Source organism: Elaeis guineensis, chromosome 8 (assembly GCF_000442705.2).
Source record: "Elaeis guineensis isolate ETL-2024a chromosome 8, EG11, whole genome shotgun sequence".
Taxonomy (NCBI): domain Eukaryota; kingdom Viridiplantae; phylum Streptophyta; class Magnoliopsida; order Arecales; family Arecaceae; genus Elaeis; species Elaeis guineensis.
In genome coordinates, this window is record NC_026000.2 from 12,163,842 (window position 1) to 12,176,534 (window position 12,693).

General features: G+C 37.0%; 1 protein-coding gene across 1 annotated transcript; it reads right to left on the reverse strand.

Annotated features, from left to right (window-relative positions):
* Window positions 1-283: 283 nt before the first annotated feature.
* LOC105050108 (protein S-acyltransferase 24) lies at window positions 284-12,418 on the reverse strand. Its single transcript, XM_010929979.4, has 13 exons — window positions 11,997-12,418; window positions 11,642-11,782; window positions 10,535-10,647; window positions 10,060-10,139; window positions 9,735-9,898; window positions 8,118-8,256; window positions 7,916-8,015; window positions 5,544-5,601; window positions 2,457-2,534; window positions 2,266-2,364; window positions 2,038-2,116; window positions 1,785-1,933; window positions 284-892 (listed from the first exon to the last, which is right to left on the reverse strand). The coding sequence occupies exons 1-13, from the start codon at window positions 12,249-12,251 to the stop codon at window positions 467-469; spliced, it is 1,881 nt and encodes a 626-aa protein (XP_010928281.3). The 5' UTR covers window positions 12,252-12,418; the 3' UTR covers window positions 284-466.
* Between the last annotated feature and the right edge of the window lie 275 nt (window positions 12,419-12,693).

The following is a 12,693-nucleotide window of genomic DNA, read 5'->3' on the forward strand; positions in this document are numbered from 1 at the left end:
GCTCGGGCGAGGCCAACAACATCCGACATTCTTAGAAACTCCTGGAATCCACGGATGGTCGAACAATAGAATCTCCTCTACATGTCACAGCCTCCTACGTTGAAGGCCTAGCCTCCAGCGCCTCCTCCATTGTGATGAGATGCACAACCTTCTACCAAACTCTCACATGTCATCACCATTTTCCCACGCATGAATCAACGAAAATCCTATACCCTTTAGTTGGTTCGCCTCAAACTTCCATCGTCACATCAATAAACTGTCTTTCATAGGTAAAGAAAGCGTGTGCACAGAATCTAGCATAGTACACCATACCATCCACAGGTTTGCTCAGGCGTGGGGCCAAAACGGCTCTCAAAGAACAGTAACTAGTATCAAATGAACTTACAAACAAACAAAAGCTACTGTAGACATTTCGATAGTTACAACTACAAAGAGCACAATCTCATGCTCCCCATGAAATGATGAATCAGGAGGCAAGAACTGACCGTGCATTGTGACGAACATTGTTACGGCCAAGGCCCAAACCCAACCCCAGAGGGACCCCCTCAGCCTTATCGTTATGGTTGCACTGTGAAGAATTTACATGTCCATGAGATCTAGCAGTTTTGGAATGCACGTCGATGCAAACATGGCCATTGCTGTTTCCATGTTGAGAATGGCCTTCTCCATTCTGCAAATTCGTACTCCTTGTCATTTGAATCATCCCCAGTTCCTCAGAAGGTGATGCTTGTTCCGGACACTCAACATCTTCATTGTAACCATTTATCAGAAAGTCTGAACAGTTCTTGCGAATGCCATGATCATATGGGTTTCTGAACCGACCAGCTGGTCCTCTGAGATAGCTATACCGCATAGCATTTGCCATCTCATTTGTTGTTATGTTCCTAGAGATCTGAAAAAAACGAAGAAATAATCAGGAAGGCTTAGTCTCTATCAACAAAAGCTACTAGAGACAAGAAACAAATTTGCTGACACAAGAATGGACTGTAACATGTTCTAGAAGCTTGCAACTATGGCACGAACAATTAGACAATTAACTTTGATGCACATAATTTATCAGAACCATTCCTTGCAGGGTGATGAAGTTTGCAAACAAAAATTTCCACTCACCAGCACTAATTAGGATCCAAGGCTAGCTCAAATCAAATTCTATTTTCAATGAACTTGACCCACTATTTTGACTCGAGACTTTCTAGCTCTGATATGTTAATTCTTTTTTTTTTTGGCTACTTTATGCTTGCACTGTTTTTCAAGCTGCTATTTCCTTAAAAGCATGCTTAATCAAAATCCTGCGTATTGACATACTACCAGGGAAGAAGATTGTGTTCTCACATACATTTGGAATTAGCAGCGGATTTAAAACAGATGGACAAATCGGAGATGGGTAAACAACAATATCACTCCGAACCAAGGGTCTAGAGATACACAGACAGAGAGATGCCAATCAGCAATGGAATGTAATATTCTAAGTAATTACACAGTTCAACTTAATATTATGAAAAAACAAATTGAAAGATAATTTGTGATCCAAAATCAGAAGCATAAACATGTGCAAATAGAAGCATGCCACAGAATATTCAGAACAACAATCATTATGTATGCCAAAAGGAAATACAAATAAATATACGAGATCATGAAACTTAAAATGTGCTGGTTCCATCTGGGAAGAAGAACTGCAGCATTAAAATTTTTATGACATTCACTTCATGCCATTTCAAAATGCATAAGAATGGCAGTATGCCAAATTGATCATTTACCAAAACGCTAAAGAAAAATATGCACACCTGTGATGCTTGTACAACAGTTAAAACTGCAACTCCGAAGAAAAGAAAGAATTCCATCAACAGAAATGATATAGCTCCGGGATGGTGAGTAGCAGAATGGCTCAGCCATGCACCAAAAGATGTAGGGGCAGTTGGATCTTTTGCTATTCCTATAACACAAAATTAGTTTCCTTTCAATGCAAGTGAAGTAGAATGTTTGCAAGCAATTTAAAAAGGAAAAGTTTTAAAAGCACAAACTTCATTTAACACATACTAATTATGGTTACTGCACCAGTAACAGTCATAGCAGAAACTTCTAGAATGAGAAACATGAAGAAATCCCACTTGTTTCTCTGCAATTACATGTTATCATTTATTTACTAAGAAAAAGAAGAATGTTATATGGAGTGGGAGAAAAACCTAAATGCCTCTGGATAGATAGGAGGCACAGAAAAGGCAAGACAGAAAGAAATGGAGATGCAAGTCATAAGGGTCAAAGAACCTTGCCGATACAGTTTGATACCCAAGGACAGTGATGATCAAACTGCTCAACACAGCGATCACAAGTGGAGCAATGCTTTGCACGCAGAGGCCTGACAATCTAAAAGATATTCAAGTATAAGCTGCATGAGAAATTTAAAGTACACATGCCAATGGGCAGAAGATATCCTTAAAATTATATGGAAAACATACCTTGCACGTTGCACAGAGCTGGGACCAATTTCCAGATAGCAGAGCAGGATTATTTAGTTCCATCTTTAGTAAAGGCTCCTGCAAGCAAAAATATTGAAAGATAAAACCCACCTTGCAACTTTTTTAAAGAAATCAGTAATTTAGAGCCCATTTGGAATCATTGTTTTTTTATTTTTTTTTATTTTTAGTGTGTGTTTTTGTTTCTCTATGAATTAGTGAAATACCAGATGGAGATTGATTTTCAGGTAGTGTTCGTATAGAACTTCTACCATCCCTTGTTTTGATTTTTCAATCTTTTCTGAAATCAATAAATCTTTGCTACCACAACTCTGAAGGTTTTGCAAACAGTTTCAAGAAACAAAGGCATATTATTCAGATTAGTTCATTTTTCTTCTTGAACTTTTGAAAACAAAAGCAATACCAAATGGGCCTTCAATAATTATTGCCTCAAGGATTTAAGATTGGACAACCAATCAATTGGTTTATTAGATAAAATAACAGCTAGCATCAGTATCTTTTTTTATGTGCTAAAATTGAGATTTCCCAAGATAATGATAAATGCTCCAGCAGCAGCCAGGAGTATGCAAAATGTGATTTTCTTTTCACAATTGAGAGAAAACTACATAATTTAGGATTTACTTTGAGCTACCATAATTATGATATAGCAACACAGCCAACATCAGATATCAAGATAGAGTCAACTAATACTGCAGATAAATGCGGATGGCCATAGAATCCTCGTGAAAAAGAAAACATCAAGATAGGAGTAAGAAAGTTATGAGAAGATACAGAATTTTGGAATTCCCAAGATAAAATGAATATACCATAATTCTCAAGTCTCAAAACCAATCTGCTCACAAGCCTTTCTCCTGGCGACATGAAGAGATCCCCAACAATACAAACTCAAGGGAACTTCTCATCAGACTTTAGATCTAACTAAAAGGACTCCTACCTAAAATATTAAAAAACTAAAGTACACTCATCACAAAATTGCAACTGTAATATTGGCCAGTTTTGACTTTCACACATTGGGATTTGGCCAAGAGCCATGAAATATCAGTTATAGATATCAAAGACATAATTCCAACGAAATGATGATCATTGGAATCCAATATTTTTGCTAAAAGGTATGTTCAATCCAGTAGATCTTCAGATCATTGCTCCATCACCAACTTCTTTGATTTAGATGGTGCAGAGTTAAAGAAAGATAAAAAAAGCTCAACTGTTGTCCGGCATAAAGAATTGCCTTTCTTTTGTAATGTCACAAAATAAACTGAAGAAATTACTTAATTTAGTGAAAACAAGATATACAATAAAATAAAAAAAAGGTCATACATCGAGAGGTGGACTAGAACCCAGTCAAGCAGATCTCAACTCAGATCTGATCAGTCGTAATTGGACAACAGGGTCTAGCCGCGATCCACTACTTCCAAACTACTTAGCCAACAAAATTCATATGATTTGGAGATCCCTAGTCTATAAATTGAATGAACAAAAAAATTGATAGTTTAAATAACACGGAACAATGCATTTGTTTGACCACTCAATGCATACACTATAGGTCTCCAAATCACATGACTTTTGGTGTGTAAGCAGTTTAAAGGAAGTAGATAACATCCAATGGCTAGGATCATCGATGTTGGACCCCCTCCCCATCCAAAGCAACGTAAACTCTATAATACCAATCTTGCACCTAAATATTTTAGTTCTAAACCTTCCTTTCCATTCACTTCATTAATACTCTATTGACCTCCTCATCCTCTCTTAATACCTCCTCACATACCAGGGGGAAAAATGATAAAATCACTATCAGAAAATTCCATAACCATCAATATTAGTTAGGTCTAAAGAGGTTTCACAAAAAGATGAAAATGTCAGCAGCTATGTTACTTGGGTATGGTTACATACTCACATGTTTGACCATAGGATCCCTTTAGTCATTAAGAATCTCTTCTTGCACATCCACACCCAAGTTTCACACCCCTAACCATTTCTAGGTGCTGGGTGCACGAACTCTGCGGTAAACTAAAGGGTCTTGGTAACTCAGGTCAGCAGCAAAGATGAGCTGACAAACAAATCCTTACATTTCCAAGCATGTTAATTATTTAGGGCTATTTCTTTGGCAAAGTGACACAAAAAGAACCCTGAAATAGGCTATTTTAAAATTTGCAAATATCCTTGATCATGAATTCCAACAAATTAGGTCATATAAATTAAAAAACAAGCTCAGTTGGACATACAATATGATTTGATTTCACATTTATAGCTTCAAAACCTTCCAATGAAACATTCAATATGTATTAGAATATAAACCAACACAGATGGAAAATGCAAGATCTAACATGGGATAAATCTTTTAAATCTTGTGTTCAAATAAAGACATGTTGGCAGGGAACATATTAACAAACTAACAAAAAGAATCTTACTTAATAAAGCTATGTCATATCACATAAGGTATATAAACCATCAAGCTAACTTAAATTACATTTTCCTCTTACTGCATGCTGCAATGCATATGAAAAATTTATAGTACAATGTGGAGTCATATTCATGAATTGTTTTCTATCATAAATAGTGTTTCATTCTTTTCTCTTGAACACAGAAAGAAAGGTAGAATTTTTTTTTAAAAAAATACAGCATATGCACAACTTTCCTAAGATTTTTTTTTTTTTTAATAAAGAATACATACAACTATAAAAAGGGTGGCTTATTCAATGAGATGATTGATATGGAATTGTAGAATGTGCCCACTGATAAGGCACACACATCCTTGGCACAGAAGGCAGGAAGCTATAATTTGTTGTATAAGAAAAACTTTGATAGGAAAGAGATGTGGTGAAGCTATTGCCTTGTATTTATGTATATATGTATGACTCATAATGTACTAGAAGTGCAAAGAAAGAGGCCATGGTGAAAACTTATGTGCTTTACTCAAATGCAAAATGCATGCAGTAGTCTAACTTATTAAACAACTACGGAAATGAAAGAATAGCTTGTTATTATGTTTCAGTCAGCATAGGCACAAGAAGAGAAAAATCAGTTGTTTATGTAATTAGTTTTATTCAGCAAGGCCAATTTACAACTCACATCGTCTCGTTGATTTTGTGAATCCCGTACGCTCATTTTGATATAACCAGGATCCTTCCTGTATCAAATCACAAAAGTATGGCAATGAGATAGAGCATCATGCATGAAAATTAGCATCTGCACCATGTCGCATAGAATAGAAGATATTAATTAATTTAACTGTACACAAGCAAACATCAGAGTACCACAATAAAAAGAGATGCACAATAGTGTGGTGTGCATATGCATGCATGAACGTGGTTGTATGTGTCCATATTTTCTGATTTTACACTCCAGCTTACAAATTAAGCCTTGACTAAGCACAGCTTCCAATCCACTTGCTATTTTTCTCTTCATCTAGACTCTTTTCAGGTCTAGGGAAACTTTAGAAGACGGCAGTTATTTGCCCAGTTGAGCCTTTGGGGAACAAAAGAACAGCCATCATAGCTATTATAAAATGTAATGGCGGAGAAAAACATCCTTTCACAAATTGCGATATAATAACTTTGGATCAATACATCTCTATTTTATTATTACAAATAACACAGAGGATAAGGTCAGGCTAGCAGGGCCGTCCCCACTGTGGAACATCTCTTTAAACAGTGTACCCAATAATACTATGATAAATCTCTGACAATCTCAAATAAATGTATTAGACAAAACAAAAGAGAAAATGACCAAAACTGAGAATGTATTTATCAATCTGCCTTTAATAGACAGAGAAATTAAAATGTAATGCTGAAGATCTTAAGATAGAGGACAATAGTAATGCAACAATTCTTCCTCTTAAATCATAACTGTCAATTGCATATTCCATCTACTTCAATCAACCTCTGCCACAAGTGATTTGGTTCCATTTTCAGTGACAAAAAGGAATTAAAACACAACCAATCAAAAAGTTAAGGTTACACTGGAAAATACCTCCAATATGCTAAATAGAAGAATTGAAAAGATTGTAGCTATTAAACTATTCTTCCTCCTAAATCATAAGTCATAACTATCAATCACATATTCCATCCACTTGAATCAAGCATGTGCATCGTAAGTAACGAGTAGTGTCTCATCAAAACATGCATTTGCAACTGTCAAACAAACATTCCTTTCTCTTTGACTTATGCACATGCATTGTATGTGCCACATGACTCTGTTGATAGGATCACGTCCGTCCATCAAATATTCCACTCTAAAACAGTCACATGCATTGTACATTCAAAAAACTAGTTTCAAGAAATTGATATAAAAATTACTAATGTTTTATGTAAACAATGGGAAGAAAGAACGACAACTGCTATTAACATTACACAAGCACTAAAACTTAATAACGGCTAAATAATAGTTGTTACATAAATGTATAACATTAAAAGAAGCCCAGGAAAAAATGAGCTAGTCATTATTTTAATCCATGGCTCAGACATCAACTAGGAAGGCAGATTTCTAGTATACCAACTAACCTTCTAGGTCTCATGGCATTCCATCTCTAGCCTAGGTGGTCTTGGCTAAAAATTTAGCACCTATGGGCAATTTTTGGTGGAGCCTGGTAAGTAATGTTGGATTTATTTGGGTCAGATTTGTGCAGACTAATACACCAGCCAACAAGTACATTACCTGCTGTCCACATTTTTGGGATAAACGGGTCTAAGTTCTGTAGAATCTTAGCAAGCTTTGGGTCTCAATAATTTACTTACATCCAAAAGAACAAATATTTTATGCATATCTTAATAGGCCAACAAATTTAATAAGTACAAACCCATTATGCCAATGATAGGAAGCACATGACTTCAACAGACAACAAGAAAAACATAAGTACATAATCTTTGCCATAATACTTAAAAACTTTAAAAGAAATACAAAAAAATCCATATCTGTTACGATATACAAAGTTTTTTTCCTTGTCATTTTTTTGACATTTATAAGCATTATAATTAAAAAAGGAGTCACACAAAGTACAAAATAAGTATCTAAACACGCATCCTTCAAAGGCAATAACATGGTTCAGATATAGGTTCTTCAAAACCACCAGAAATTCAGACAAGCGAACACTCCACAAATCATATTTATTTTCCAAATAAAATATCAATAGACGCTTGCTGAAAAACATAATATAAAAAAGCTAGTATGTTTAAGAGTATTCTCCGACTGTGCAACATAATCAGAATGCAATGATTATAGTAAAACTCATATGCATAAATTGCTTCAAAAGAGTTCCAAATATTTCTAACCCCCCCCCACAAAAAAAAAAAAAGAGTTCCAAATATTTTGCAAAATAAAACTGACAAAAAGTTGTCAGATGTAACAGTTCCGGCATCTTCATGCATACCAAACCATGCATTTTCATCCATTTAGCACTCATCAGTTATAAAAGAAAAATCATGCTAAAGAAAAACTTACAATACCTGCTACACCTATAAAACATAACTAGTCCGACAGTTGCCAGAAAGACCCCTAACCATGCAAATAGCCCAAGTGCAGCCGTTAACTTCAAAAGATATGATGCTGCATCCAAAAAACAAAAGATAATACAAAACAAATAACATAACCACATTTACTTGACAGAATGGATACACTTTTACTCATGCACTCATGACAAATACATACCTGAAATGACTGAATGTATATATGTAACAAGCATGGCAATAATTATACACCAAAGAGCAGGTGCAAGTCCTAATTTTGATAATTTTCCAAGATGGCTATTCCCATCACAGCGCCTGTCATACAGCCTTCTAGCATTACCCTGCACAGATTTTAGTTCCATTAAGACCTTGATGACCTACTCCAATCTTTGCAGAAGATTTTGTACTTGTATGAAACGGGAAAAGGAGAAGGTGTGGATTCAAGTGTAATGCCAAAAATAACTGTAGAATAGCAAGTGCGTCAATGTGTTCTCATTGAAGCATCCAGGAATAAAGGTAGAAGTTGCAGCAACTGTGAAACCTTTCTAACTTTTCAGCATGAGCAGCATATGCTGTTTGCTTCCAGTGTCATGCTTCGCCATCTAACTAAAAATAAACAGGAAGCCGCATATATATATGTACGTATGCATATGTATATATATGTATGTATATGTATGTGTGTGTGTGTGTGTAGATATATGTATGTAAGTATATGCGTGTTTATGTATGTATGGATGTATATATGTGTGTATATAAACAGACAGGAGAAGGCTTGGTTTTGACATTTATATTTATATTGTTCCCTCATCTATTATAAGCTCTTGTAAAGGTTTCATATAATTTTTCTACGGGAAAGCTTCTATAATATACAGGTAAGATAAGGGAACATATAACATAAAGCTCAAAAAGATTCCATGTAGCTGTTTAAGTTTAATACTAAAATTTTAAAGTAACCTGAATTTCTATCTTAGGTATGGGAATGGACAGGAGGTGTATGACATAACAATAGGTTGGAAGCAGTTGCATTCATCATAAGCTCACAGAAGTAGTTGAGGAATGACTACATTTTTTGGCATCAAAGTTATGCAAAACACGAAATGGTTAGTTAGAAATATGCAAACAGAAAGAATCCATCAATCTACTTAATCTGACAAGGTCTACCACATGAATAATGATGAAAGTTCATTTGATCTACTAATATATATTAGTTTCTGTACAAAGTAGAACACAAAAGTAAAATAACTATCCATTTGTATATTTTTTTCTCATTCTTTTTTTTGAGTTCATACACAGTGTGTATATTATAATTCATTATGAAATTTGTTCCTGCTAGTTGCTCCAGTAAACTTAATGTAGATGCATATGAAGCTACTTCCCAGCATCACATGATTCTGCAGTTTACAAAAGAGAACTCACCTATATGGCAAAATACATCATGAAATTGAACTATTCATATGTCTCTTAGTGAGAGAACTTAAATATGAATAAAACAACCAATCGGTCTTCGATGAACAAGGAATGATGCAGCTAATGAAGAAAATATCAAACAAAAGGAAAAAATCTTGACATTATTTAAAAATGAGAAAACAAGAGGCTTTTGGTTTCAATGAGTTTTGAACATGCCAGGAAGCATGCTTAATCACTTAAAACAACACTAAATACTGAGAACAGCCTCCTTCAATGCTGGTTAAACATAAAGGAAAAGCTTAAACACATTTTTGCATTTGGCAAATACAAGCTGCTAGATAAAAAAGCTAAGAAACTATTGATTTACTTCCAAGAAAATAAAGGTTAACAACTCCAAACACAGAATACCTACAAGGAAAAAAGCAACTTGCCGATGATTCTTGTCAGAAGCTAGTTGTGCTGGAGTGAAACCAGTATTATCTGTCACCATCAGGTCCTCTTTTTTCCCTGCTTGAACCAGCACTGTGCATGCCTCTAGATTCCCTCTAATAGCAGCCCAATGAAGAGGAGTGCAACCTATTGACAACAGTTTCTGACTTGGTACAAGTGCCAAAATTTTTGAAAGCATGATCATAATACAGATTAAGGAAGATGTGAATGCATCGGCCAAGACACTTTATGCTCTAGCAACAGAAAGAAAAAAAAAAAGATGACAAAAAAGAAATGGTTGTGCATACCTTCTTTATCCTGCCGTCCTCTATAAGCATCCAGAAATAAAAGAAGACGTATGCAATCAGCAAATCCCTTGTAGGCAGCCCTGCAAGCTCAAAAATTCCAGATTAGAAAATTTAGACAAGAGAAGGATAATGGTCCATGATCATCTGAAGATGATAAACTACAGTTCATTTTCTGATTATATTTAAAGGAAAAAGAAAAAACAGTCTGCAATGCTATGACACCATGACATCAAGATATGAAAAAGGACATACATTGGAATATACATCATCCACATACTATGGAGAGGCAAAAGAACTTGGAGAGTTAATATTATTTGGATACTGCAGTGATATTCTAATTGAGGAAGCATACATTTGCGAATGAACATAGAGATCAGAAATTTGCTTTTGGGGGAAGTAGAATTTATATTCCAGCCAAGTTAAACCATTGTTCCACATAGGATAAGCTGAAAGCAAAGGACAAAGAGTTGCATACCAGTGCAAAGGGCTTCTTCCATCATTATCAGGGACATCAGGATCAGCATTCCATTTTGTGACAATATGATACAGAAATGCTGTCTGTCCATACTGGGCTGCAACATGTGTGGTCTGTAATCAAGTGAAACTTAATTAAAAGACATTTCAATTAGCAAAGGACTGATTTCATTCCAAATTCTCACGAAACTGCATTTTGCAAATTCTCACAAAACTGCATTCCTTAACAAAGCATGCCTGTGATGCATTGACTTGAAACACAGGCTGGGAGATGTAGTTTCTTGAATTGTTGACAAGGTTTGGATTTTGATGAGGTAGAAGCACAAAATCTTCATCAAGGCATAGTATAAAGAATGTAATGGACCATTATTTGGGAGGTTGAATGTCTTGAAACTTTATCATGAATTAGAAAAATTGATTGAATTATACACTTAGCTTTTACACCGTTTTAAGGAGAATTGCAATCCCAAACCACTAAATTTCCTTAAATGCATTTGCTAGATGCACGAATCAGCACTCAACCGAAGATCACTGGTGATATGTGGAAAATATAATTAAAAAATGGCATTAAGGCTTATATTGTTGGTTAGCATGTAAAGCCAGTAAACAAGGTGAAAGTAGAAAGAAGAAAAATTAAATGGTGACATGAATGCATGGTAAGACTAGGAACTATGTAGTGAAAAAGAGGGACATTAAAGGAGGCACAGGAGTTCCACCAATTGGGGACAAAGCCATGAAGAACCGGCAGAGATGGTCTCTATGCAGGATTCACCAAGTAGGCATTTCAGAAAATTACAACACCGGAGTTATCCTTTACTATGTACTATTAGCAAGAAAGGACTCACAATGCTGAGTGCCAACCCCAAATGGTTGGGGCTAGACCTGATATTTGTGATCATGATTACAAACAAGAACCCAAAATATGTGAACATTCGTATCTAAAATAACACTATGCCAAAAACACTCAAATGTACCCATTGTCATCGATTAGAAGACCCTCCAATTTTCCTCAAGAATCAAATCCAAGGAAAAAACATAAGCCAGAGAGCTCAGAGCCCAGAGTACAGAACACGACGTGATTGAGAAACTATACAGCTTGAACCCAAACCTGATAACCATACAAGTCTGCCGCATCCACTCGAGCCCCTTCTTTCAACAAAAGCTCAGCAACCTGGATATGGCCGCGCACGGCACTCCAGTGCAGTGCCGTCTGTCTTGTGTGATCCGCGGCATTCACATCTCCTCCGTGCTGCCCAAGAATCAGCAATCAATCACGGAGTCAAGCACGGTAACCATCATCATACATTCCATCGAGTAAAAACTAAAGAACCATCCAAATCAAATGATCTCAAGACATCCAAAGACTCATTATTCCCTCAAGAAAACCAATAGATAGAATTGGGTGATACACCCAATATTCTATCGAAAATCATCAAAAAGAACGAGAGATAGAGAGAGAGGACCTCGATGATGTACTGGGCAGCTGCGGTGCGGTTGTTGAGGGCCGCCCACTGGAGGGCGTAGTATCCGAGGCCGTCGGGCTCGGAGACGGAGCAACCCTCCACCTCCACCAGCCGCTGAAGCTTCTCCAGATCGCCGTACGCCGCGGCGGTGTAGACGTCGTTCCTCAGCGCCTCCTCCTCCGCTGGCGCTCCACCTCCGACACCGCCTGCCCCGGCGGCTGGGCCCTCCTCCACCACCTCGATCTCCGACGACATCTCGGGCCGCGAACCCTCCTCGGAAACCCCACCCCAATCCCGCAACGCAGAGACCGAGAACCAGAAGGAAGGAAAAAAAATCGCACCTTCTTATGGGGTTTTTTTTGGGGACGGAAGAAGCAAGAGAGATATAATAGAAGACCACGACGGCAAGGTTGACTGAGTTTGGGGGAGGCGGAGAAAATAGGGAAAAGACCAAAGATGAAAGCCGGGACCGGTTAGATCCCCCCACCGGAGATCCGACCTTGGCGGTCGGGTCACCGCATCCGGTGCTGTTACCCCAGGATATAGGTTTTAGCCTTGCCCTTTTCTGGCGTTGGATTGTCAGCTAAGACTTACAGGGTTCGGTGGTGACCGCGGTTATAGGATTGTTAGTCTGGGCTTGGGACGTGAGCATGGACTGGTGGAAGGGTGTGAAGTGCAACTTGATAACGTTGTGGAG